The sequence below is a fragment of the Geotrypetes seraphini genome, chromosome 6, assembly GCF_902459505.1.
Source record: "Geotrypetes seraphini chromosome 6, aGeoSer1.1, whole genome shotgun sequence".
Classification (NCBI taxonomy): Eukaryota; Metazoa; Chordata; class Amphibia; order Gymnophiona; family Dermophiidae; genus Geotrypetes; species Geotrypetes seraphini.
The window spans coordinates 185,390,762-185,417,499 of record NC_047089.1 but is presented as its reverse complement, the minus strand read 5'-3'; the positions used below and the strand labels follow the sequence as shown (position 1 = coordinate 185,417,499).

The following is a 26,738-nucleotide window of genomic DNA, read 5'->3' as shown; positions in this document are numbered from 1 at the left end:
GAATAAATATCCAGGATTTCCTCAACACCGATCGTGTTTCACCACAAATTGCTTCATCAGGAGGAAAAAATATAAGCCTCGGACCTCCTAACAGAGGGAACACGGAGCCAGAGAATCTCCACATAAGGAACTCACTTTTACCAAATCAGGTGAGTAGGCCAGGTGTTTCAGAACTCCAAGAAGGTCTGCCAATTTCTGCTGCATAATGGCCACTTTGAGAGGAGCAGCATTGTCTTGAAGAAACAAGATTCCTTTTGAAAGTTTGCTTCGACAGTTGGAGACTAGTTGCTGCTTCAGTTTGTTGAGAAATGCAGCATAGTGCTTTGCTTTGAAGGTTGCACCCTTTTCCAGGTAATCTACAAGCAAAATTCCATCTTTGTCCCAGAAGACAGACACCAACACTTTGCTTGATGGTTTCTGTGTCTTAAACTTTTTGGGAAGTGGGGCAGCTCTATGTCTCCATTCTTTGGATTGTTCTTTTGTCTCTGGATCATATCTATCTATCTGAGGGTAAATCAAAAAGCAAAGGCAAAATACATTTAATGGTTTTAATAGAAATAACTGTGAGCAATTGAACTTATCACTTTTCCACACATTCCCCATGCAAGATGACACATCGTTCAACTAGTTTCTGCATTCCTGCAGAGAAGACATTTTTCAGCTGCTCCCGAAGCCAGGTGAGCACCCCTTCCTTTACTTCATCAACAGAGGTGAATCTGCGACCTCGCAGTGTCTCCCTCAGTAGACCGAAGATGTGATAATCACTAGTCGCCAGATCCGGGTTGTAAGGAGGATGTGGAAGACGTTCAAACCCAAGCTGTTGCATGGTCTCTTCTGTCGCTGCTGCTGTATGAGGACATGCATTGAAATGTTGTAGCAAGACTGTTTTGGACAACATTCCTCTTTTGTTGCAAATTGCAGGTTTAAGTTCATTTTCAGCAATGCACAGTAATAGAAACATAGAAAAGACGGCAGATAAGGGCCGCAGCCCATCTAGTCTGCCCACCCTAATGACCCTCCCCTATTTAACTGTGCAGAGACCCCACGTGACGATCCCATTTCTTCTTAAAATCAGGCACGCTGCTTGCTTCGATCACCTGAAGTGGAAGTTTATTCCAGCGATCAACCACTCTTTCAGTGAAAAAGTATTTCCTGATGTCGCCGTGCAATTTCCCGCCCCTGATTTTCCATGGATGTCCTCTTGTCGCCGTCGGACCTTTGAAAAAGAAGATATCTTCTTCTACCTCGATACGGCCCGTGAGGTATTTGAATGTGTCGATCTGCGTTCCTCGAGTGCGTATAGCCGTAGTTTATCCAGCCATTCCTCGTACGGGAGATCCTTGAGTCCCGAGACCATCCGGGTGGCCATTTGCTGGACTGACTCAAGCCTCAGTACATCCTTGCGGTATTGAGGCCTCCAGAATTGTACGCAGTATTCCAGATGGGGCCTCACCATAGATCTATACAACAGCATAATGACTTCAGGCTTACGGCTGACGAAACTCCTACATATACATCCTATGATCTGCCTAGCCTTAGTTGAAGCCCGCTCCACTTGATTGGCAGTCTTTACTGATGATTACCCCTATGTCCCGTTCTGCAACAGTCCTTGATAGGATCTCGCCATTTAGGGTGTAAGTATCGCATTTGACCAGGTTATGTCCATACTGAGTTAATATCCAACGGTGAATTTCCACAGGTTTCACTCCCTCTGCCCAAAGAAAGCGCACTACTGCATGTTGTTCTTTGATGGTGCAAGCTTGCAATGGAGCGTCCATGTTTCTGACCTCATGGCTGCCATACAACTAAAGGCCAAGTGCTGGACTGTGCATGGATGAACTATCCTACAGGCAATGTATGAGTACATATGTTGTATTTTGCAAGCTCCAGTTTAGTTATTGTGTAATTTAACAATTGCCTTTAATTTTTGATTCACCCTCATATTCCCAGATTTCATCCATAAGAACATAAGAAGTTGCCTCCACTGGGTCAGACCGAGGTCCATCTCGCCCAGCGGTCCGCTCCCGCGGCGGCCCATCAGGTCTGCGACCTGTGAAGTGGTTTCTGACCACTTTTATAACCTACCTCAAGTTCTATCTGTACCCCTCTATCCCTTTATCCTCCAGGAACCTATCCAAACCCTTCTTGAACCCCTGTACAGAGTTCTGGCCTATCACTTCCTCCGGAAGCGCGTTCCATGTGTCCACCACCCTCTGCGTAAAAAATAATTTTCTAGCATTTGTTCTAAACCTGTCCCCTTTCAATTTCTCCGAGTGACCCCATAGTTACAAGATAGTTCAAAAATCCCACATGAACCCGCCAAAATTGGTCCAAAATGGATTGTGAGGCAACCTCTCGATCACATTGCTAGTCAGTATTAAGACATTTGAGAACCCATTTGGCTGAGAGTTTTCTCATGTCTAAAATCTTATAGATAATATAGCCTACTCTTGGAATATCTCCAGGGTCTCTGCTATCTTTTTGGTGGATTTTCTTCGATCATCCAGGATTGTCCAGAATCTCTGCATCCTTCTTGGCCTCAAAGAAACAAAGTTACCTTTAACAGGCATTCTTTGAGGAGAGGATATTGTGGCTGTCCTGCTCTCCTCCTCTTGGAATTGCATTTTATTAGCTATAGTATTTGACTGATCTGGTCCCATGCGCTGATAGCAGGTGGGAACATGTGTGCATGCACAGTGAGCAGCTCTCAAAGGCTTCTGGAATGGTCACTGGGGAGCAATTCCCATGCTGGGCTCTGTTAAATGGTATCACCAGTAAGTCAGAATGTGCATCTTGCTAACCTTTGGGGACATCTGCTACAGGTAAGTTACTTCACTTTCTATGTTGAACTTGCTTCTCCCATAGAAATGCATTTGGTTTTCTTTTGGAGAACTTATTTCTCTGAAAGCCCCAGTCAGATCTGATCCATTTTCAAATTCTGTGTGTTTTGTCACTGGTTTTACCTCCATGCCAAATTTGGTCTTTTTCCATTAGATAGATGGAGAGTTAGATAGGCATTCTCAATCCCTTCTGTATAAATTCTTTCCAACAGCTGTTGGATTGGAAGGAAAAAAGATAAGCAGGTCAGGGCCAGCAATAGCCTTTACTTTCCACAACAATTGCAAAGGAAAAAATGAAACAAGTTCCCAAAAGGATCCAGGTTGGTTACAAAAAAAGCACTTCTGTGGGAAATTGGTATTGACATTTCAGTACAAAAACCTCTGGAGAAAATTATCCTGAGATGCAGACCATGTGTCACATTTCTGCTGAAAGAAGCAATGTCAAAGCCGGTATCCACAAGAGAAGCCAGATTTGATTTCAGATCTCCTGAAGCCCTCCTAGCCCATTTCTTTAAACAGAAAGCCCCTCCACCCCTGATGCTTTGCTGTGAACCACCTCTTCTCTCAGTGCTTTTTATAACACTCCCCATTCACCGTATACAGTATTTGCCTGCAATCTGCCTCTCGCTTCTTGCCTGTCTGTCAACTGTCCAATGCTTGCCTTTTGCCTTGCCCTATGGAATCCAAGCAGCATGCTTCCAGAAAACATGTCTTTCTCCTGAATCAACATAAACATTGTTTGTTTTTTTTCTCTTTCCTTTTATCTACTTCTTTCTTTTATTTTCATCCTTCTATCTTTCTGCTCTTCTGTAAATTTGTTATAAGGTAAGGAAACCTCTCACGAAGGATTATCTTGTATATTTAATCATATTGTGCAATTACTTTTGTTATCTGTGGGTGGAGGGAAGGGGAAATCATTATCAGATGACTTCAGGTCATCAGACCAGGTGTACTAATTCTAGTTTTCTAAGGTCCCTCCAATGCATTTTAGAAGTTGTACTCCTGTTATAGTTAGAGGTGATAGCATTGGAAGTTAAAGAATTTAGTATGACAGCGGGGAAACAAATGAAAAATTACTGGATTTATATATCCTTAATGACCTGAAGCCTTTTTCTGTCTGAATATCATATTTTAATATTGAAACCAGGAAAGGACCAAGCTTTTACACTGCTGAAGACATCTTGAATATGCAAAAATCAAAGATGTGTTCATGTGTGTGACATTTAGCAGTAATAATAGTACTTTACAGGTGGTGTGTTATGATGATCAGAAGGTAGGAGGATCAAATGCCACACTGCAATGGCCTCGCTGATTCAGGAGCAGAAGCTTTTTCTGCAATGATTTGAGGGTATGAAGGTCCAGTTCAGTGCTAAAAAGATAAGGGGATGAGGAGTAAATCACCCTGACATATTGTCTACAAATTAAATGCAAGAATCTGTGGAATAGTATGAAAATAGTTAGAGCTTCATAACAGAGGTGTCAGGCCTGTGGCCCATAGACCATTGCAGCCCAATGAGTCTTTTCCAGCCCCCAGGGAAGGATGCTGGAGCTTGTCTCTATCACTGGTTTGTGTCTACAAGTTCTACAAGCTTGTTAAAAACGCATGAGATCTGTAAGCATATTGATAAGGGGACACTTGTGCAAGGAAAGCTCATAGGGTTCCTAGTCGCATAATATATGCATAACGGTATTATATATAGAACTTTGAACTACATTTCCCAAAGATCTAAATTCTAACCCTAATCAATACCAACACCGGCAGGCAATTAATATAGCTCTTTATTTTAAAAAAACAAAGGCTTTTATTTATAGAATAATCTAATACAGGGGTAGGCAATTCCGGTCCTCCAGAGCCACAGGCAGGTCAGGTTTTCAGGCTATCCACAATAAATAAGCATGAGATAGATTTGCATCTCAAGGAGGCAGTGCTTGCAAATCCATCTCATTGTATTCCTTGTGGATATCCTGAAAACTTGACCTGCCTGTGGCTTTCGAGGACCGGAATTGCCTACCCCTTGTCTAACATAAATACATGACTATGCAAGGTTATACAGTTTAGGAGAATGAAAGGCACAAATTCTTATAAAGCCAAGTAGAGAAAAAAAAAAACCCCACATTGGCCTTCACTAAGCTAAAAGTTAGGCTGCAAACATCACCCCTTAATAATAACAGAAATGGCTTATATTTTGGCTAGGGCAGGGATCTCAAAGTCCCTCCTTGAGGGCCGCAATCCAGTCGGGTTTTCAGGCTTTCCCCAATGACTATGCATGAGATCTATATGCATGCACTTCTTTCAATGCATAGTCATTGGGGAAAGCCTGAAAACCCGACTGGATTGCGGCCCTCAAGGAGGGACTTTGAGATCCCTGGGCTAGGGTTACCAGATATCCAGATTTCCCTGGACATGTCCTCCTTTTCGAAGACAAGTCCGGATGGCTTTTCAAAACTTAGCACTTTGTCCGAGTTTTGAAAAGCTTCTAGCTAGCAGTGATGCTGGGACGGCATCTGCTCATGCGCAGATGCAACATGACATCGCATCACGGCAATGCATGCATGTGAGGTCATTGTATCACACCAGTACAAGCGCAGATGCCCTCCCGACAAGCAAACATGTTGAGGGGCTGGGGCTAGGGGCGGAACGGGGCCGGTCCAGGCAGAACTGGGCAAGCCTGGGAGTGGGGCCATGGGTCTGGATTTTCATTCTGGAAAATCTGGTAACCTTAACTTTGGCACGAAGGTCTGATCTCGGGGAGATGAAAACCCAGCAGGCAGACCAGAAGGTCTGGATGATCAATGCAGGGAAGTTGACTGGAAAAGAACCTGTAGATGATGTCCTCCAGATCTGATGTAACACCAGCTAAAGTCCTGATTTGCATCTCATCTTTATCATTTGGGGATGCTTGGTTCCTCCCACTATTTTGAAACATAACATTCTGGAAGATTCAGGAAAGTTCCTGACTTTAGCTCCAGAAAGATGAGATCATCGTTGCAGAGCTCTGTATGTGACTCAGCAGTTCAGAATGCCACAGTGCTTGAAATGTGATGCTTTTGAAAGGTACCATGTACATTACATCAGCTCAGTAGTTCAGTATCAGCGGATGATCACATTTAGGTGAAAGGTTGCCACTGTTGCAATATATCCTTAATCAATACATTTGGCTGAGGAAGAGGCCAGCAGATAACCATGCGAATCCACTGCATTGCCTGTGTGATGAGCTGCAGGAGACTGGTAACCATACTCTGTTATTTACTATCCAGCATACATACAATCACAGTTCCCCCATTTCCAAAACAGTTGACTCTAAAATTGAGTCAGGCGATTTGGAACACTGGCTGAAAATAAAGGTGTGAGTTTCCTCATAACTAGAATGCAACATAGTAAAGGGAATGTAAACAATATGTAAATTTACATTGTGACTATGTGAGGGGATATAATAATAAAAGGATTACATTCGTGCAAATAAGCTTGATAAAATGAATGAGCATACATAATTGTCAAATGCATAAACTGAAGTATAATAGTGGATAAAGTTACAAATCATTGCAAAAAGTATATGTTGAATAATGCCCATGGTGGACACAGATGAGGGACACAGGTGTCCTTAATGTCCATGGTAGCTGCAGGATATCCATGGCTGTGAATACAGTCCATTAAAATACAGTCCATGTAGAACAGGGATCTCAAAGTCCCTCCTTGAGGGCCGCAATCCAGTCGGGTTTTCAGGATTTCCCCAATGAATATGCATTGAAAGCAGTGTATGCGCATAGATCTCATGCATATTCATTGGGGAAATCCTGAAAACCCGACTGGATTGCGGCCCTCAAGGAGGGACTTTGAGACCCCTGATGTAGAAGGACAATAGATGCAAAGGTGCTACATTAGTGATGAACATCATGCTGGCAAATGCAACAAATAGTATTGTAACATAGCAGATAAAAAAAAAAGTGATACATGCATTGGTTAACATTCTCAGTCTTAATGTATCAATGTAGATTTATGCATGATAAATGAAGTACCTCTGTATGCCATATATATATATATAAGTACTGCAAGAGTAATAATAGTATAGATAAAATCATATAACATCATGAGGAAAACTCTAATATAGTGACCATCATGCACTAGCTAAGCATTGACTCTGCATCAGGTGTGTGTGTGTGTGCTGCGAAAACAGACTACCTTTCTAATAACCAACAATGGCTTTCATATATGTAACCTTACTCAGGAAAACCAAAACCAATATAGGTGAGGTCATATAATCTAATCTAATCTTTGATTTTTTTAATACCGATTCATCTCAACAGGAGGGCTCGACTCGGTTAACAAAATATGAATAAAATTATACAAGAGATTAGAGCAGAAACTGTGTCTTTTAGGACAGAATTTTATCTTTTATGATTGAAAGAAGGATCATTAGTAAATTTCTGAAATAAATATGTCTTCAGTACTTTACGAAAAGTGGGTAGATGAGAGAGAACTCTAATTATAGAAGGAAGGTCATTCCAAACTTTTACAAATAAAAAAGGAAATGATCGAAAAAAATTGTCCATAGTTTTTATTCCTTTAACAGTGGGAAAGCCAAATTTATATTTCTGAGAGCTCCTAGAATTAGTCTGTTTGAGATACCTAAGAGAAACAGGTGGCTACTGGATAGGCATAACTAAATTATATACAGACATACAGATAGGTTTGTCTAATAACATAGAAAGGAAACTTAATATGTTTTGTTTCATCCTTCAGTTAGGAAGATATGTGTGTGAACATACATAAGAGCAATGGCAATTTCAGGTTTCAGTAACTATTTGAAATTTAGAAATCCTTGAAATTTGAAATGCATGTATTTAAATTTATATTTTACCTAGAATTGAATTGGCATTTAACCTTAAGGTATGATATTAAACCAGGGTATATATCTTTGCTATAGTATAATCAAAAGTCAGTACCATGTACACATGATAAAACAAAAATCAAAAGATGCCCAAAGACAATTGTAGTTTCTGTGGTTGTGCCTGGATCCTCGACACAAGCACCATAAAACTTAATTATTAAAACGTTACGAAAATTGTCCTGCCAGTGTCTGGAAAAATTTCTGGAAAATTTTCTGGACAGTTTTGGATAATTGGGGGGGGAAAAAAACCAACATTGGTGGGAAAAAAAACATGACAATACTGTCCAAGTCATAAGACAACACACAGGACAACTTGAACATAGACAAGAGAAAAGTCAACAGACAACATAATATCAGGTGTATAAATACTGGGCTCTACCCTGATTTTCATTGTAGTGGGAGATTGATGCACCCCCCTTTGGCTATCAAACCTTGAGAACACTTAGATCCAGCCTCTTCAACCAGGAACCAACTTTCCACTTCACCTGAAAACAAGAGCACAGCCTACTTCTGATTGGCAATAGTATCATTCAAATCTCCCTCATTATTCATTTTAACAGATATTAACTTAGTGGGTGGCAAGATTACAATTGATTAATTTGGGCCCATTTTAGGACCTTGCTCTTTCTGCTTACCTTGGTGATATGAATTTGATAGGTAATTGGCAAGGCAATGTAAATGCTGGCACAAATGGGTAACATATTCATATGTGGCAGTGGCACTGAGTGTGATACAGCAAATGTATAAGAAGAGCCATTTCCCTACCAGTCATCATCTCGAAGGGTGACACACTTGTTGATCGGTGTGGTGATCCCATAATAGCCATCAACAACTGACAGTGGTTTTATTAGCCCTTTTCAACTTGACCAGAGGACTGAGGGTGATAAGAAATTTTATATTAGTTCTCTACCCCTAACATTTTCCACATATTCTGTATTACCATCCCTGTGAAATGCGGCACCTGATCCAAATGTATTCACATTAGCAAGCCCCACATACTGAAGACATGATTGATCAGTAGAGTGGCAGTAGTTTTTCCGGTACAGTTGGGATCAAGTAAACATTCCAGTTATTTAGTGAATGTGCAAACTATGGTGAACGCATATTGGTTCCCACAAGAGAATCAGAGTAATAGGTTTACCTAATCAATCTAGATATCAGGCCAGGGCATATTAATGCCCTTGATTATTAAAAGTGCTCATTGAAATGGTGAAGAGGGTTGAAACCTACAATAGGTCAGATAGTACCTAGCATAAATAGATACATTATTCCGCATATGGGGTCAGTAGGTCACTTGTTTCAGGGTTTTATAGGTAACCTGGTTACCTTGATGACCTGCACAAAGTTCATTGTGGGCATGTTGTAGCATAAGTCCCCAATAGGTCCAAGGCATGACCAATTGATGAGAACAGTAACCGCTCATTTGGATGAGTAACTTTATGAATCCAGAACATCCCTTTTGAGGTTTGCAGTGCTCTCAACTCTTCATCAGTCTGACAATCCATTGGTGTTATTGGATGTTTCCCTCCTGAATATAATCCAGGACAGGTCTGAATCTTTTTAGAAGCTCATTGTCGATTAATATCTCCTCTCCTACATACTTAGTCATGATGACCAGATGCTTGTTATCTTACCCAGTCAGACAGTCAGCCACACTAGACCCAGAATTTCAGTGGTTTGTTTACCATAAGCTACTAGAACAACATCACAAGATGCAAATCAGGGATCACATGCATTACCCAAAGAGGCTTCCAGCCTCTTTAAAAGATCATATGTCATCAATTTGAGTGCAGATATTGTGTCTATTAACCCCTTGCACCTAACTGTTTCCTAGATTTGAGCCTCAAGGATATATCTCTGGCCCTTAAGCCTAAGTTTACCTAGGAAGTATTGGTGAATCCTAATGAGATCCCTTGTGGTGTCTGGGTTCTCTGATGTCATATCACTGGAAATGGTATGTATGAGCTGAACTTATAAAAACCAAAGGTGAGGCCGTTGCATGTCATGGAAAGTTGGAGAAGATTGGTCTACAAACGGGTTTGTCACTGGCTAGGTTCCAATTCCATATAATGGTCCTGTGATTCTTGTTGGTTGGCACTAGAGTTTCCAGGTTCAGCTCCATTCTTAAGAGGATACTACCGTCTGCACCTGAGAGTCTGATTCTGCTTTCCAGCCTGCAATGCTGTTTCCAGTTTTTGTTTAACTCGGTTCTTTGTGAGGGATTGCATCATCATTGACTTGATCTCTTTCAAGAGGTCTTGACATTCAGAACTTGGAGACATTGCTTTGTTGATGAATTCTGGCTGAGGTGGAGCTTGCTGACTCTCCCTCTTTTCCTGGTATTTCTGAGACCTGCATTGGTTCCTGCTGTACTACCTCATCATACTACCATTTGGCTCTCCCCAGGCTTTATCATTTTTCTATGAGTGATATCAGACTTCAGTATCTCTTTCTAATGACAAAGTGTTCTGCACTGAACTGACCTCCAGTGCACATTCCTTAGGCGCCTCCTGATCCTTTCCCAACCCTCTCTGGAATGTTGACTCTTTCCAAGTTTCATATACCTTCTCATACTCTTAACAAGGTGGGGAATAGTTCCTCTTCTTTACCAATCAAGGCAGTCTTTGTACTCTCCAGAAAGTCCTGAGGAAGATTTTCTAAATTCCAGGACTTCAACCTCATCTGGCCAGGTTTCCAGTAAAAGTACATTTGTTTCAACTTGTGAGCATAATTCTTAGGAGACCGCCACTCCTTGCATTCCATATTGTACGCAGTCCTATGAGCTTCATGATTGGTTCTATAGGGCCCACAATATTTAATCAAAACCTGCTCAAACTGGGCGAGGTCAGTCTTTACATATGCGGGTATCTCATCTAGGAATGACTGGCAGACATCTGTAAATGTCCATGGTAACATCACAATTGTATCTTGATCTCTTGTTACCCCTAAGAAAACCAATGTGTTATGTACACGATGGAGATGCTCCTTAATGGAGGTTCTCTTCTCTTTCTTAAAAAGCCCTACCATTGCATTCAGGCTTTTAACATACTTTGTAAGATCTGAGTGCTCTCCTGCCACTGAAGGAGTTCTAATCTGGGGCATGGATTGACCACTTGGTCCTTCAGGGGCTTACATTTGACCATGGGTCAGTCCTTGTCTGATGGCATCTTTCCTCCTTTTTACAGATGTACATCCCACTCTTGATGGGTGGTGAGGTTTCATCCATGCCTCCACGTTTCTTGGACCCCTTACCCTTGCTATCACTTTCAGAGCCCGAACTAGGCTCCACATCTCCATTAAGCAGAGTATCCATAACCTGGGTACACTGTTCTACAAGGGTTGCACAGCATTCCATTCCTTGTGAGTGAACCATCTGATTTTCGAGCATGCAATTCCAGTATTACCTGCTGGTTCTATTTCAGTGCCTCTGTAGTACCTAAATGTAATGTTTCAGCTTGCATATTCATAAATTTATGGCTTGTATCAGTTATTTGATGCTGAAGGAGTAGCAGTTGCTGCTGTGATGATTCAGGTAAGAGCTGCTTCAATTCTTCTGCCTTTTTCACAGTGGCAAACTCAGCTCGCAAGTCTTTATAGAGCATGAAGGATGACTTCCATATCACATTTCTCTTAAAGCAAGCTCTTGTTCTCTCATCACAAGGTACTGTTCCCACAGAGTATTATATATCAGGGTGCCTTCAGACCCCACCCCCTACCCCCATTGGTAAGTTGCTACTGTTCCAAAACCAAAACCCTCTCTTTTATTTCATACAGACATTTTTCATGTACTTCGGTGCTTCATCCACCCTGTGTTCCAATCACAGTGAATGACTTTATGCATTCAATCACTGTTGCCTATTCAGCCTTGAAGTCCTCAAATTCCTGCTTGACAGCCTTATATTTGGTATTCAGGTTAATGATCTCCATGTGAAGAGGCATTTTTTTTCATGCTCCAGCTTATTTATCTTTTGGGCTGCTACAGCTAATTATTTCTTAAAGCTATCATGATTCAGCTGGAAATCTTTACACTTTCATTCCAGGAATAGTTTTTCCCCTATCAAATTATTTCTTGTATGAGCTCATCTCATTCGTTCATGAGAGTATCTAGGGCTGCTTGCTTAACAGTAAGCTCCTCCTGCTGCTTTATAACTTCCTGATCTCTTATGTAGTTCTGCCATAGCACCCTGATGAAATCTTCAAACATCTGTAAAGAAGGCAGTCTGTTTTCTAACCCAGTCTTCACCATATGAACAAGCACAGGGATGTACCCTGACCTAACATCCTCTTTGGTTATCTTCTGATTCAGTGAATCCCAATATGACTCCACAGAACTGCTCCCACATGCTATTGCTGTAAATTTATTCAGAACTACCTTAGTATTACCAGAATAAATAAGTGGATGTATGCATATGAGTGTATTTAAAAATGAAAAATAATTTATCATGGAAATACATGCATATGCCCTGCCTCCTCAACCCTCCACAAATGCTGAATTTGAAACAGCCAATCCCATACTACTGAACATGACACTAGTAGAGAATGCAACTCAAAGGTAACTGCTGGCTACAGCATAAAAATAATTTTTAAAACTATGTGCAAACTTATTTAAGCTTATCAATTGTAATAAGTTATGTAAATATATTTTAATGTAAATGTCTCAAATGAAAGCTCCCTCTTTCAGTACCTAGCATCCATAAAGGTGCTCCTTGCTTTAGGGCAGTCTCTTGAGTCTCTCTTTCTGGGAACTCTGCCAATGCAGAATTGTTTATCAATTATGTACTCTAATGTAAACAATGATAATATTTCTGAGAAGACCTCCAAACCTCTGCCAGTATTCTAACACAGCTTGAACTATGATAGAAAAGTTAACTCATACCTCAAACTCAAAGTATTCGATACGGGGATAGGGTTTATCAAATCTGTTATTTTATCTCTTTTATCTTATCTTGGTGGAACCTCTATCTGTAAGCATATTGATAAGGGGACACTTGTGCAGAGAATGCTCACAGGGCTCCTGATCCCAAGTTAACAATGTATGGGGAACAAAATATATGTGTAATGATATTATATGTAGGGCTCTGAACTACATTTCCCATAGAACTAAGTTCTAACCCTGCACAATACCAACACAATAAAAACAGCCTGTTTTACACAAATATAGGCTTTTATTTAAAGTACAGTGTAATGTAAACACATGAATGACTCAGAATTATATACAAGGAGATCCTACCTTACCATGGTAGAAGCACAAGAAAGACAGAAAAGGTGACTTGTGATGTTTAATTCCTTTATTGTAATCAAGACTCAACAAGTACGTGTTTCAGCTGTATGGCCTGCCTCAGGAGTCTTGCCAGTGAGGTACAGGCATTGACACAAAGCTCTTTGCCAGGCACAGATCTGCTGAAGATCCTCTATTACACAATAACAGTACCTCTCAAGGGCCACTTCTTGTCCTGTCTTTCCTCCTCACACATGTTGAGTCTTGATTACAATAAAGCAATTGAGCATCACAGATCACCTTTTCTGTCCTTCTTATATACAAGGTTATACACATGAGAGACCCAGAATTATATACAAGGTTATTCAGCTTAGGAGAATAAAAGGCACAAATTCTTATCATCCAAGTATTTAGAGAAAACACACCCAAAGTTAGGCTGCAAACATCACCTCTTAGTAATAACAGAGATGGCTTACACTTTGGCAGGAAGGTCTTCTACCAGGGAGAAGAGATAGCAGCAAGCAGGTCAGAAGGTCTGGATGATCAATCTAGAGAAGATGATTGGAAATGAACCTGTAGATGACATCATCTAGACTTGTAACACCAGCTGAAGTCATGATGTGCCTGATGAGATCATCTTTGCAGGGCACTTTGCATGACTCAGCAGTTCAGTTCACCACAGAGCCTGAAACATGATGGTGTTATGAAAGATCTTGTGCACATTACATCACCTCGGTAGTTCAGTTCCAACAGATGATTGTGAAAGGTTGCCACTGTTGCAGTATGTCCTTGACCAATGTAGCTGGCTGAGCAAGAGGCCAGCAGAAAACCATACTGTTCCACAACATTGCCTTTGTGATGAGCCACAGGAGACTGGTAATCATACTCTGTTCTTTACTATCCAGCACACATACTCTCACAAATCACTATACAGAAAGTGTTTCCCCCTAAGATTTTAATTTTTTTACAAGCTCGCAGTGGCAAATCAGGATAGCAGACAAGGATATTTTGTATACATGTTAACAACAAATGGAAGGATGCGGCTCAATACCTTGTAATTAAACTGAAGAGGCCAGTGGAGTGATAGCAGTAGCATCAGTTACATTGAGACTTGGATACTAAGGATGGCAATGTAAGAAGCAGATCAGTATGATTAAAGGAAAAAGTCAGTATGTATGGGGAAGGAGGTAGAAAAAGGATGCTGGGAAGAATATGGAGCAATCAGGAGGATGGACAAGGGAGGGAGGCTTAAACAGGAGGGCCAAATAAATAAGTAGATGAATGCATAATATCAAAGAGTGTATTTAAAAATGTAAACTAATTTATATAATTTATCATGAAAATGCATGCATATGCCCTGCCTCCTAAATCCTCCCTGAATGTTGATATCAAAATGAGTTTGAGGATCCTACTCTACAATATTATGAAGAAATTCTAAAGTCCATTGTTGGCTTACTCCAGTGGCTCCCAAACCTGGCCTGGAGTCATCCCAGTCAGTCAGATTTTCAGGATATCCACAATGAGTAGTCATGAGACAGATTTGCATGCAGTGAAAACAGTGCCTACAGATCTCATTCCTGGATATTCCTTATGGATATCCTGAAAACTTGACTGGTTGGGGTACCTCCAGGACAGGTGTGTGGGAACCACTGGTTTACTCTTACTCCATGGGTTGACTTGGCTAGGAGTGCAACTAAAGAAAGGAAAATAAACACCTCTAGAGTACCGTATTTTCGCGGATATAACGCGCACCATTGTAAAACGCGCACAGGGGTATAGCGCGCAGAAATCACGATGATATGTACAAAAACTTTTCTATACCGCGCTCAGGCATATAACGCGCATGCTGCCCGACTCTCCTCTGGCCACCCCGACTCTCCTTTCGCCCTCCCCGACTCTCATCTGGTTGCCCCGACTCACCCTGACTTTCGGTGCACTGCCCCGACTCTCCTCTAGTTGCCCCGACTCACCCTGACTTTCGGTGCACTGCCCCCACTCTCCTCTGGTTGCCCCGATCTGCCTGTCCCCCTTGAAGATCTGCCTGTCCCCCTTGAAGTCCTGTCCCCCCTTGAAGGTCTGCCTGTCCCCCCTTGAAGGTCTGCCTGTCCCCCCTTGAAGTCCTGTCCCCCTTGAAGGTCTGCCTGTCCCCCTTGAAGATCTGCCTGTCCCCCCTTGAAGTCCTGTCCCCATCCTGAAAGCCTGATGCCCCCCCTCGACGTCCGATTCTTCTCCCCCCTCGGCAGGACCACTCGCACCCCCACCCCGAAGGACCGCCGACTCCCCGACAATATTGGGCCAGGAGGGAGCCCAAATCCTCCTGGCCACGGCGACCCCCTAACCCCACCCCGCACTACATTACGGGCAGGAGGGATCCCAGGCCCTCCTGCCCTCGACGCAAACCCCCCTCCCCCCCAGCCGACCCGCGACCCCCCTGGCCGACCCCCACGACCCCCCCACCCCCCTTCCCCGTACCTTTGGAAGTTGGCCGGACAGACGGGAGCCAAACCCGCCTGTCCGGCAGGCAGCCAACGAAGGAATGAGGCCGGATTGGCCCATCCGTCCTAAAGCTCCGCCTACTGGTGGGGCCTAAGGCGCGTGGGCCAATCAGAATAGGCCCTGGAGCCTTAGGTCCCACCTGGGGGCGCGGCCTGAGACACATGGTCGGGTTTGGCCCATGTGCCTCAGGCCGCGCCCCCAGGTGGGACCTAAGGCTCCAGGGCCTATTCTGATTGGCCCACGTGCCTTAGGCCCCACCAGTAGGCGGAGCTTTAGGACGGATGGGCCAATCCGGCCTCATTCCTTCGTTGGCTGCCTGCCGGACAGGCGGGTTTGGCTCCCGTCTGTCCGGCCAACTTCCAAAGGTCCGGGGAAGGGGGGTGGGGGGGTCGTGGGGGTCGGCCAGGGGGGTCGCGGGTCGGCCGGGGGGGCGGGCGGAGGGTCTTGGGGGGGGGGGGCGGTCGTTGGAGGGAGGGGGGTTTGCGTCGAGGGCAGGAGGGCCTGGGATCCCTCCTGCCCGTAATGTAGTGCGGGGTGGGGTTAGGGGGTCGCCGTGGCCAGGAGGGTTTGGGCTCCCTCCTGGCCCGATATTGTTGGGGAGTCGGCGGTCCTTCGGGGTGAGGGTGCGAGTGGTCCTGCCGGGGGGGGGATGTATCGGACGTCGGGGAGTCGGCCGGGCAAGAGGGCTTGGGCTCCCTCTTGCTCCGATCGTGGATGCGGGTGCGGGTGGGAGCGCGTGCGAGCGGTCGTTCGGGGTGGGGGTGCGAGCGGTCCTGCTGGGGGGGTGAATCGGGCGTCGGGCGGGGTGGGAACTATGTTTAAAAACTTTTGTATACCGCGCTCAGTGATATAACGCGCGAGGGGTATGCGCGGTACGTAAAATCACGTATAACGCGCGCGTTATATCCGCGAAAATACGGTAGTAGTCCTCAAACGTAAGGAACCACTATGTATTTTGATTTTCAGGATATCCACAATGAGTATGCTTGAGACAGAGTTGCACATTGTCTACTTCCAATATATGCAAATCTCTCTCCTGTATATTTATTAGGAATATACTGAAAACTCAACTGGCTGATAGCCCCTCAAGACAGGTTTGAGAACCAATGCTCTAGAGCAGTGGTTTCCAACTCAAACCTTTTGCAGGGCCACATTTTGGATTTGTAGGTACTTGGAGGGCCTCAGAAAAAAATAGTTAATGTCTTATTAAAGAAATTACAATTTTGCATGAGGTAAAACTCTTTATAGTTTATAAATCTTTCCTTTTGGCTGTCTTAATAATAATATTGTAATTTATAGCTAAAGAGATATATGATCAAGAAACTGTTTTATTTTACTTTTGTGATTATGATAAACATGCCGAGGGCCTCAAAATAGTACCTGGCGGGCTGCATGTGGCCCCTGGGCCGAGAGTTTGAGACCATTGCTCTAGAGTAATGCTTCTTAACTCTTTCTTGGAGGTACATTACAAATGCAGAGTAATGCATTTGGGGATTAATAATAGGAAGGAACCGTATATGCTGGGAGGAGAGAAGCTGATATGCACGGACGGGGAGAGGGACCTTGGGGTGATAGTGTCCGAAGATCTAAAGGCGAAAAAACAGTGTGACAAGGCAGTGGCTGCTGCCAGAAGGATGCTGGGCTGTATAAAGAGAGGCGTAGTCAGTAGAAGGAAGAAGGTGTTGATGCCCCTGTACAGGTCATTGGTGAGGCCCCACTTGGAGTATTGTGTTCAGTTTTGGAGACCGTATCTGGCGAAAGACTTAAGAAGACTTGAGGCGGTCCAGAGGAGGGCGACGAAAATGATAGGAGGCTTGCGCCAGAAGATGTATGAGGAGAGACTGGAAGCCCTGAATATGTATACCCTAGAGGAAAGGAGAGACAGGGGAGATATGATTCAGACGTTCAAATACTTGAAGGGTATTAACGTAGAACAAAATCTTTTCCAGAGAAAGGAAAATGGTAAAACCAGAGGACATAATTTGAGGTTGAGGGGTGGTAGATTCAGGGGCAATGTTAGGAAATTCTACTTTACGGAGAGGGTAGTGGATGCCTGGAATGCGCTCCCAAGAGAGGTGGTGGAGAGTAAAAGTGTGACTGAGTTCAAAGAAGCGTGGGATGAACACAGAAGATTTAGAATCAGAAAATAATATTAAATATTGAACTAGGCCAGTTACTGGGCAGACTTGCACGGTCTGTGTCGGTGTATGGCCGTTTGGTGAAGGATGTGCAGGGGAGGGCTTCAATGGCTGGGAGGGTGTAGATGGGCTGGAGTAAGTCTTAACAGAGATTTCGGCAGTTGGAACCCAAGCACAGTACCGGGTAAAGCTTTGGATTCTTGCCCAGAAATAGCTAAGAAGAAAAATTAAAAAAAATAAAATAAAAAAATTTTAAAATTGAATCAGGTTGGGCAGACTGGATGGACCATTCGGGTCTTTATCTGCCGTCATCTACTATGTTACTATGTATACCTACTAGCCAGTTGGGTTTTCAAGATTACCACAATAAAAATGCTAGAGAGAGATCTGTGTATAGGGGAGACTGCATGCCAGTCATTATCATGCATATTCCTTTGATAACTTAAAAACCTGACTGCTAGGTGTGCCTCCAGGAGAGGGTAGAGAAGCATTGCCCTAGTGGTTTGATTGAGGCTCAAGGGTCATGACCTTGCCCAGTCAATTTGAGATGAGGTTTTTGCCACTTTAGTGCCACACATTGACAATCATGGGGCTCTAATGGTAAGCTTTCATTCTGGAACATCACTGTTCTCTAGGTCAATTGGTTCTCAACCCAGTTCTTGGGGCACACTCAGCTAGTCTAGTTTTCAGGATATCAGCAGTAAATATGAATGAGAAATATTTGCATATCAAGGAGACAGTGCATTTAAATTTAGCTCATGTGCCATTGAGTCCCAATTTAATGACCTTCAGTTATCCAATATTTTGGATCATTTGACAGTAATCCAAGCTCTACCCCTTCTTTCCTGCCCATACATCAGTGCATCCTTCCCTCCCGCATAGTAGCAGCCATTCCTCCTAAAAACCCACCATCCAAAGTTCCTCCTCCCCATTCAACCACCTACCCAATAGTAGCAGCCACATGTCCTGCCCCCTCCCAAAAAGTACCTGCTCTCCCTACAGGGCCCATCTTACCACCAGAGGTTCAGTAGCCATTTTGAAAGCAGAGCTTGTATGGGCAGGAACGACTGGGGATCAATCTTGCTCCAACTTTACCACCAGATCACCAGGGTCTGTAAGGTAGGCCCTGGGGAGGCCAATGGATAGATGGGAGAGGAGACACTTCGGAGTTGGGCAAGGACATGCGGATGCTACTATTTGGGGGAAGAGGCACTTTGGGGTTGCTACTCTTTGGAGGTGGGAAGAGAGGGATGCTTTGAGTTTGTCGTTAGTGCTCTAATATGTCCAGATTATCTGACATTTTCAGCTATCAAGAGTCTGTTGGTCTGGTGAGATAATCAGGACTCTACTATATATTCATTGTGGATATCTTGAAAACTCAGCTGGCTGGATATGAATATCTCAAGAACTGTATTGAGAGCCCCTGCTGTAGATCAGTTAGAATGAGTGCATAAAAATGAGTTTTTATTTTCTATACTAGGGTTGCCCAATGTTGATCCTCGAAAGTCGCAATTCACTTGGTTTTTCAGGATGTCTCCAATGAATTTGCATGAGATCTATTTGCATGTACTCTTTCCATTGTATGCAAATAAGTCTCATGCATATTTATTTGGGAAATCTTGAAAACCCAATCTGGCGAGAGCTAAGGTTGGACGCCCCTGCTCTACACTATCAAGGCTAATAGCCTGTGGATTTGTGGGTTTTCTCCTGGAAGGGGAAATACATTCAGAAAGATTATGGGGTGGGGTATGGGCTCTGCTATAAATGCTGTGAAACCCTTTGCAAGGGAAAATTTTTAAAAGTATTGATCTGAAAAGTTCATGTCACAGGAACTGTTGATTTTCAAAGTAGGAGCTGATAAAGAATGAATGAATAAGCCCTGGCAGGAGGTTAGTGAGAAAGAGGGATCTTTTTCTAGTTTTTAAAGTTAAAGTGACGCCTTAACTGGAATCCGATTCCAAGTGCCAGATCTTGCTGAGTAGATGGATTTTTGGTTTGCTTAGGACTGCTATGGAGATAATAAGCAGAATCAGCTTGTCCAAACTATGACTGCATCTCTATATGCAGGGAAATAGTCTTTAAAAACAGAAAACTAATTTGCCTGTATATAGCTTTTCAGTTTATTATAAAAGCTGAAGAGAGGCTGATTTGAACTTGGGGTTGTTGACTAGACCTTAATGTGCCATTTGGCACTGCTTTAGCATAAAATGGGTACTGGAAGTTACCATTGTGTGCAAGAACCAGGCCTGCTACTAGTGGAAGCATGGTACTTTGGTGCTCTATTGGGGTACCTTTGTATTTTATGAGGACTGCTCTTCATCTCACATCCCTTCACTCCTTTGAAACCCATAGTTTGGGCATCCAGAGAGGTTGGCAGGAATATATGTGTTAGTTTCAGATCCTCTTCCCTTGTTTCATGTGTCCCAGAATTTGTAAGAATTTAGACTTGAATTTTATATGATAAGTGATGGCATGTTTGCAGTCATATGCAGAAAGTATAACTTTATTTCTCCTGCTGGGTCACATCTAAGTCACAGATCTGTTGGGTATATGCAGGAATACCCCTCACCCCCTTTTCTCTCCCACTTATGCCCTTTGTTTTCTTTTAGTATGATGGTGATTAGCCTTTGACATTTACTGTCATAACATACGAGAATTGGCCTGCTATGCTTAAGTTCATATTTTTAAAAATGTGGCCCCTTCATTCTTTGACTAGCCTTTCAAGATGGCATTCCCTCTACCTGCCTCTTCCTTCTCCACCTCACATCTCTCTTCATTCTCATTTCAACAGAGGCATGAAGTAGCCTCCTCCCAGTCCCTCAGCATTTAAGATACATATGGTCTTGCTGACTTTTGCCATACCTGATTGTAGCTGTTACAAGTTTGAGGGGGCAAACATTTAAATATTTCGTCTTGTTTTGTCTCCCTTTTTTCTTCACAAATGTAGCAGCTAAGAGTTTACTGAACAAGAAAGCTGATGGAGGCAAGGTAAGATAACATTTTGATGTTTCACATCCTCATATCTCTTTTGTTCCATCACAGGCTGTTGTGGATTGTAATTTATTGGTCAAGTGTAGAAAGATTATATAAATTTGCTTGATGACAAGTTTTAACTGAACTAATGAAGTACAGTGGTGCCTCACACAACGAACTTAATTGGTTCCAGGAGCAAGTTTGTTATGCGAAACGTTCGTTATGTGAAACGCGTTTTCCCATAAGAATACATGTAAAAAAAAATAATTCGTTCTGCAGCATAAAATATGCTAAGATGACATAAAAAAAGATAAATTTTTGGTTATTATTTTTATTTAGATACATCTAAAAACATAATTGTTTTTTAAAACAACACACATTTTTTAAATTTAAAGACAGACTAAGTAGAGTCTAATTTTACAGTGAGAGAGGGCAGAGTCTCAGCGGCAAAAACTGGGACTTAACTGTTCATTTTTTTTTTTTTTTACCGTGTTTCCCCGATGATAAGGCAGGGCCATCAAATAAGACAGCCCCCCCTTTTTAGAAAAAAATGTAAAATAAGGCACCCCCCCGCAAATAAGCCACCCACCGATACCTGCGCTTACCCGAATCGGGTGGTACGGTGGGTGACTCCGTGTGGTCCCTGGCACCCCCGACACGATCGGGGCAAGAGGGAGCTCAAGCCCTCTTGCCCCCCCGACTCCCCGACACGATCGGGGCAAGAGGGAGCCCAAGCCCTCTTGCCCCCCGACTCCCCGACACGATCGGGGCAAGAGGGAGCCCAAGCCCTCTTGCCCCCCCGACTCCCCGACACGATCGGGGCAAGAGGGAGCCCAAGCCCTCTTGCCCCCCCCCGACTCCCCGACACGATCGGGGCAAGAGGGAGCCCAAGCCCTCTTGCCCCCCCCCGACTCCCCGACACGATCGGGGCAAGAGGGAGCCCAAGCCCTCTTGCCCCCCCGACTCCCCGACACGATCGGGGCAAGAGGGAGCCCAAGCCCTCTTGCCCCGCCGATTCCCCAACTCCCCGACAATATCGGGCCAGGAGGGAGCCCAAGTCCTCCTGGCCACGGCGACCCCCTAACCCCACCCTGCACTACATTACGGGCAGGAGGGATCCCAGGCCCTCCTGCCCTCGACGCAAATCCCCCCTCCCCCCAACGACCGCCCCCCCCCAAGAACCTCCGACCGCCCCCCAGCCGACCCGCGACCCCCCTGGCCGACCCCCACGACACCCCCAACCCCCTTCCCCGTACCTTTCTGTAGTTGGCCGGACAGACGGGAGCCAAACCCGCCTGTCCGGCAGGCAGCCAACGACGGAATGAGGCCGGATTGGCCCATCCGTCCCAAAGCTCCGCCTACTGGTGGGGCCTAAGGCGCCTGGGCCAATCAGAATAGGCCCGGGAGCCTTAGGTCCCTCCTGGGGGCAGGGCCTGAGGCACATGGTCGGGTTGGGCCCATGTGCCTCAGGCCCCGCCCCCAGGAGGGACCTAAGGCTCCCGGGCCTATTCTGATTGGCCCAGGCGCCTTAGGCCCCACCAGTAGGCGGAGCTTTGGGACGGATGGGCCAATCCGGCCTCATTCCGTCGTTGGCTGCCTGCCGGACAGGCGGGTTTGGCTCCCGTCTGTCCGGCCAACTACAGAAAGGTACGGGGAAGGGGGTTGGGGGTGTCGTGGGGGTCGGCCAGGGGGGTCGCGGGTCGGCTGGGGGGCGGTCGGAGGTTCTTGGGGGGGGCGGTCGTTGGGGGGAGGGGGGGTTTGCGTCGAGGGCAGGAGGGCCTGGGATCCCTCCTGCCCGTAATGTAGTGCAGGGTGGGGTTAGGGGGTCGCCGTGGCCAGGAGGACTTGGGCTCCCTCCTGGCCCGATCGTGTCGGGGAGTCGGGGGGGCAAGAGGGCTTGGGCTCCCTCTTGCCCCGATCGTGTCGGGGAGTCGGGGGGGCAAGAGGGCTTGAGCTCCCTCTTGCCCCGATCGTGTCGGGGAGTCGGGGGGGCAAGAGGGCTTGGGCTCCCTCTTGCCCCGATCGTGTCGGGGAGTCGGGGGGGCAAGAGGGCTTGAGCTCCCTCTTGCCCCGATCGTGTCGGGGAGTCGGGGGGGCAAGAGGGCTTGGGCTCCCTCTTGCCCCGATCGTGTCGGGGAGTCGGGGGGGCAAGAGGGCTTGAGCTCCCTCTTGCCCCGATCGTGTCGGGGAGTCGGGGGGGCAAGAGGGCTTGGGCTCCCTCTTGCCCCGATCGTGTCGGGGAGTCGGGGGGGCAAGAGGGCTTGGGCTCCCTCTTGCCCCGATCGTGTCGGGGAGTCGGGGGGGGGGCAAGAGGGAGCCAGGCGGAGAGAGGGCAGTTAAGCGCAGTGCCTGCGCGGAAGGATGCAGCTCGGGCGACTTCGTTGTGTGAAACGAAGTTCGTTGTACGAATCAAGACATAAAGTTCGTTGTGCGCAGCGTTCGCTGTGCGAGGCGTCCGTTATGCGAGGCACCACTGTATCTTACTTTTGGCAGGACAGGCTTTGAAACTTCAGGGCTCAGATATTGCACATGTATGGCATAGATCTTGGGAAATGACACTCATTAAGTTTTGAGTTCTATGTGGAGCCAGAAGCTATTGCAGGAACATTGCTAGCTGGTGACTTGATGTGGCATTGATAAGCTTAGCCTGGAATAGGTGAACAGCTGAGAGATGACTACAATAAAGAAAACAATTAAAGTGAGGACATGGGAAAAGCTGATCCAAACTAAAACAGACTAGAATAAAGAACAGAGAATGTATCTGATTCATCAGTTTGTTCAAAGGACAAAGGAGGGAGCGAAAAGCCATTATCTGTGAATAAAGCAGCAATTCTATAACTGAGCAAATAAAGATGCCCAAATAACACAGGCAGTGAGCTTACAGTATTCTATAAGGTTCACAACCCAGTCTTTGGGACACACCAAGCCAGTCTGGTTTCTAAGATATTCACGATGAATATACATGAGACAAATGCGCATGTACCTCCTCCATTGTATGCAAATCTATCTCATGCATACTCATAAAAACCTGACTGGCCTAGTAGTTAGAGCTGCAGCCTCAGCACCCTGAGGTTGTGGGTTCAAGCCCAGTGCTGCTCCTGACCCTGGGCCCCAGGTACATTAGAGAAAAATGCTTGAGTACCTGAATGTAAAATCGCTTAGACAATCTCCATTGATAGGCGGCATATAAATAGCAAATAAACTTGTCTCAAAGACTGGGTTGAGAACCCATGTTATAGAATAGTAGTGTATTTTGGCATTGGTCCACCTAAATTTAGGCGCATACATAGAGATACCCTATTTAAGGATGGGAAAACCCGAATGCATGGCCCTGCCCTGGTCTGCCTCTAGCCCCACACCATTCTGCCTCCAGCCCTGCCCCATCCCGCCTCCAAAAAGCCTCGTCTCTTTTTTGCCAACCTCCAGGCCACGTCTGGAGGGTCTCCAATATGCGCGGATGCGTGTGATATAATCCGTGCATGCTTGTTGAAGGCCCTCCAAACACAGCCGGAGCGCAGGGCTTTCCAAAACCCTGACAGACTGCTGGGTTTTGGAAAGTCTGTCCGGGAACCCAATCAGGCTTTTAAAAAAAGGACATGTCCGGGTTTTTCCAGACATCTAGTAACCCTACGCATACATGTACGCTGAGTCTATGAATGGCATAACTGGGAATGCCTAAATGTGGCATTTACATTCTTAAATTACAGTATGCCCCACCCATGCTCTCCACGGTAGGTGCCCCTCTTACAATTATGTGCTAAAACATTTTAGCATGCAGTTACAGAATAGCACTTAGGTGTACACTTATACGCGTGGCAGCATTCTATAATTTTAAGCATGCAATTGATGCATAAATTTAGATACCCTGTTATAGGATATGGGGGAAAGCCAGAGGTATCACTCTTAAGTCTCTCTTTCTGTTTTACTTTATGCTTTATCTTATTCTTGATCTCTCTCCATTTCTTTTTCCCAGCCTCAGTCAAACAGCACCAAAAACAGTGCCGGGGTGACAAGCCCAAAAGGAAACATCCCTCCTGCAGCACTGGTATTTACCTCTTTCTGTCTCTTATTCAACCCTAAAAAAGTGGGGGGAGTGCTTGTAAAAGAGAGCTTAATGGCTGGCCAGGAGTTCTTCCTTTTGGCTCTAATGGAAGAGACTCTGGAGAGCTGGGTTGGGGAGATGTAGGGAGAGTAGATGAACTGTCATCTGGATCTGATTTACTGATGAGTGGTGATATTATTTATGAGAATGGCCTGCCTCAAAATGTGCTTACTCAGTAGGCATTCATTCCTTCCTTCTTGCTAAGGTCCCCCACCCAGTGGTGTAGCGAGGGTGGGAGGCTTCCAGGACAGTGGAGCCCTCCTCTCAGCCTCCCCGCTCCTTTCGCACCCTCCTCCCCCCCCAACACACACAAACGCTCTCCTCTCTGCCTCCCCCTCTGCTCTTTCCAAGCCTCCACACCACACTCGTGCCGTCCCTTCCTACCCCCATTCCTCTAAATCTTTACCAGCATGAGCAGCTTCTCTGCATGCTGCTCATGCTGGCTTTTCCTCTGATGTCACTTCCTGGCCCCACGACCCAGAAGTGATTTCAGAGGGAGCCAGGCCTGCACCAGCAACAGGCTAGAGTAGTTGCTTGTGCTTGCAAAGATTTTAAAAAGGTACAAGGGGCAGGGAAAGGAGGATGCAAGGGTGGCATGGGGGAGTGACGAGGTACCAGTGCCTCCACCAAGACGGTACCTGGGGCACACTGCTCCTGCCCCACCCTTACTCCCCACAGCCCGCCCCCCCAAAAAAAAAAATACAATAGCAGCTACTCAGTACAGAGGCAGACAGACCCTAGGGCTTTATTGAAACCAAGGTTCTTCAAACACTTACGCTTCGTTCACAAGTGGGGGCCCCAGTGTATGAGCTGTCTGCTGTGGAATTTTAGGGCAGTTCTCCCATTGCTTTATTTTATTTAATCTTGTTACAATACTTTTTGGTAACAATATATAAAAACAATAAGACAGCTAGTGCCTGAAGGCACTTGAAATGAAATTAAAAGATTTCAGATAGCCCATTATCACAGAATAAGGGTTGCACAGAAGATATGTAGGAAGTCTGTCTAGGTTTAATGCTCCTGCTGCTCTTATAGTGCCCTCTGGTACTAGTAATCCTGATTTTGCTCCCTATATTTAAGACTGCAAGCATCAGGGATAAATGATCATTGTTTGTGTAAAGATGGGTGGCTGATCCCCTTCACAAATGGGGGTAAACTATCAAACAAAATGTGTGCATTGATTAGCTATTTAAATCTGAAGGGTACCTAAAAACTTTACAAAGGCACAACTTAAGCATTTGAGTGGAGGCTGATGGTCCAAAGTGTGGGTTATTATGAGGAATGAACTATAAATTGGATGCATTCGACTGATTTTTAACATTAGGTATCAAACCCGCCCAGAGATTAGTGTCGCATGTATTCAGGCGTTTGCATTCAGTCCTAAATTCAAATAGTTTCATGCATCAGACTTGTTTCTCTGTTCATAGAATTAGTGACCTAAAACCCAATTAGGTACAAAAATGTTTCTGTTTAAAGAATTACGCCACTATCTATTATGATTAACAGGCTACTGGAAATGGGAGCTATGATTCCCAGCAGAGCCCGCAGCAGTAACAGAATTCAAGAAAGTCTTGGGATAAGCTTGGAGAGTCTGATGGTGTGAGGGCAAAACATGGAATTGGACAAGCTCTAGAACTTTACATCACTAAGAGGCAGTCTTAGTGGGCCTTGTGGACCTGTCATTTTCTATGATTTTATGGCAGAGGGATTGTTTGCCTACACATTTAGCAGCCACCTAGAGCCCTGAGATCAGCAAAGAAGGTATAATTGGAGCTTCCTTCATTTCTCATTTAAGATTAAAGGAATATCGTTCATCTTTAGTATTGTAGGTCTAAAGATTTGGAACTACCAAAGTTGAGAGCAATATAAAATGTGGTTAGGGCTCGTCAGCTTGGAAAAGAGATGGCAGAGAGTGGATATGATTGAGGTCCACAAATCAATTTATCACTCTTTCAAAAAGTACAACTAGGGACACTAAATGAAATTGCATGGAAATACTTTTAAAACAGTTAGGAGAAAATATATTTTCACTCAAAGAATAGGTAAGCTCTGCAACTTATTATCAGAGGATGTGGTGACAGT

At 44.9% G+C, this 26,738-nt stretch overlaps 1 protein-coding gene across 14 annotated transcripts in view; it reads left to right on the top strand.

The window, feature by feature from the left end:
* CAMK2B (calcium/calmodulin dependent protein kinase II beta) overlaps positions 1-26,738 on the top strand; it is a 385,126-nt gene that overhangs the window by 279,726 nt on the left and 78,662 nt on the right. For 8 of the 14 annotated variants that reach the window (XM_033948506.1, XM_033948501.1, XM_033948496.1 and 5 more), the window contains 2 exons: positions 20,529-20,569; positions 24,528-24,599. In XM_033948506.1, the coding sequence (XP_033804397.1) occupies positions 20,529-20,569; positions 24,528-24,599 (113 nt within the window). The remainder of the gene's footprint in view (positions 1-20,528; positions 20,570-24,527; positions 24,600-26,738) is intronic. The other 6 variants (XM_033948504.1, XM_033948499.1, XM_033948508.1 and 3 more) reach the window with 1 other exon arrangement.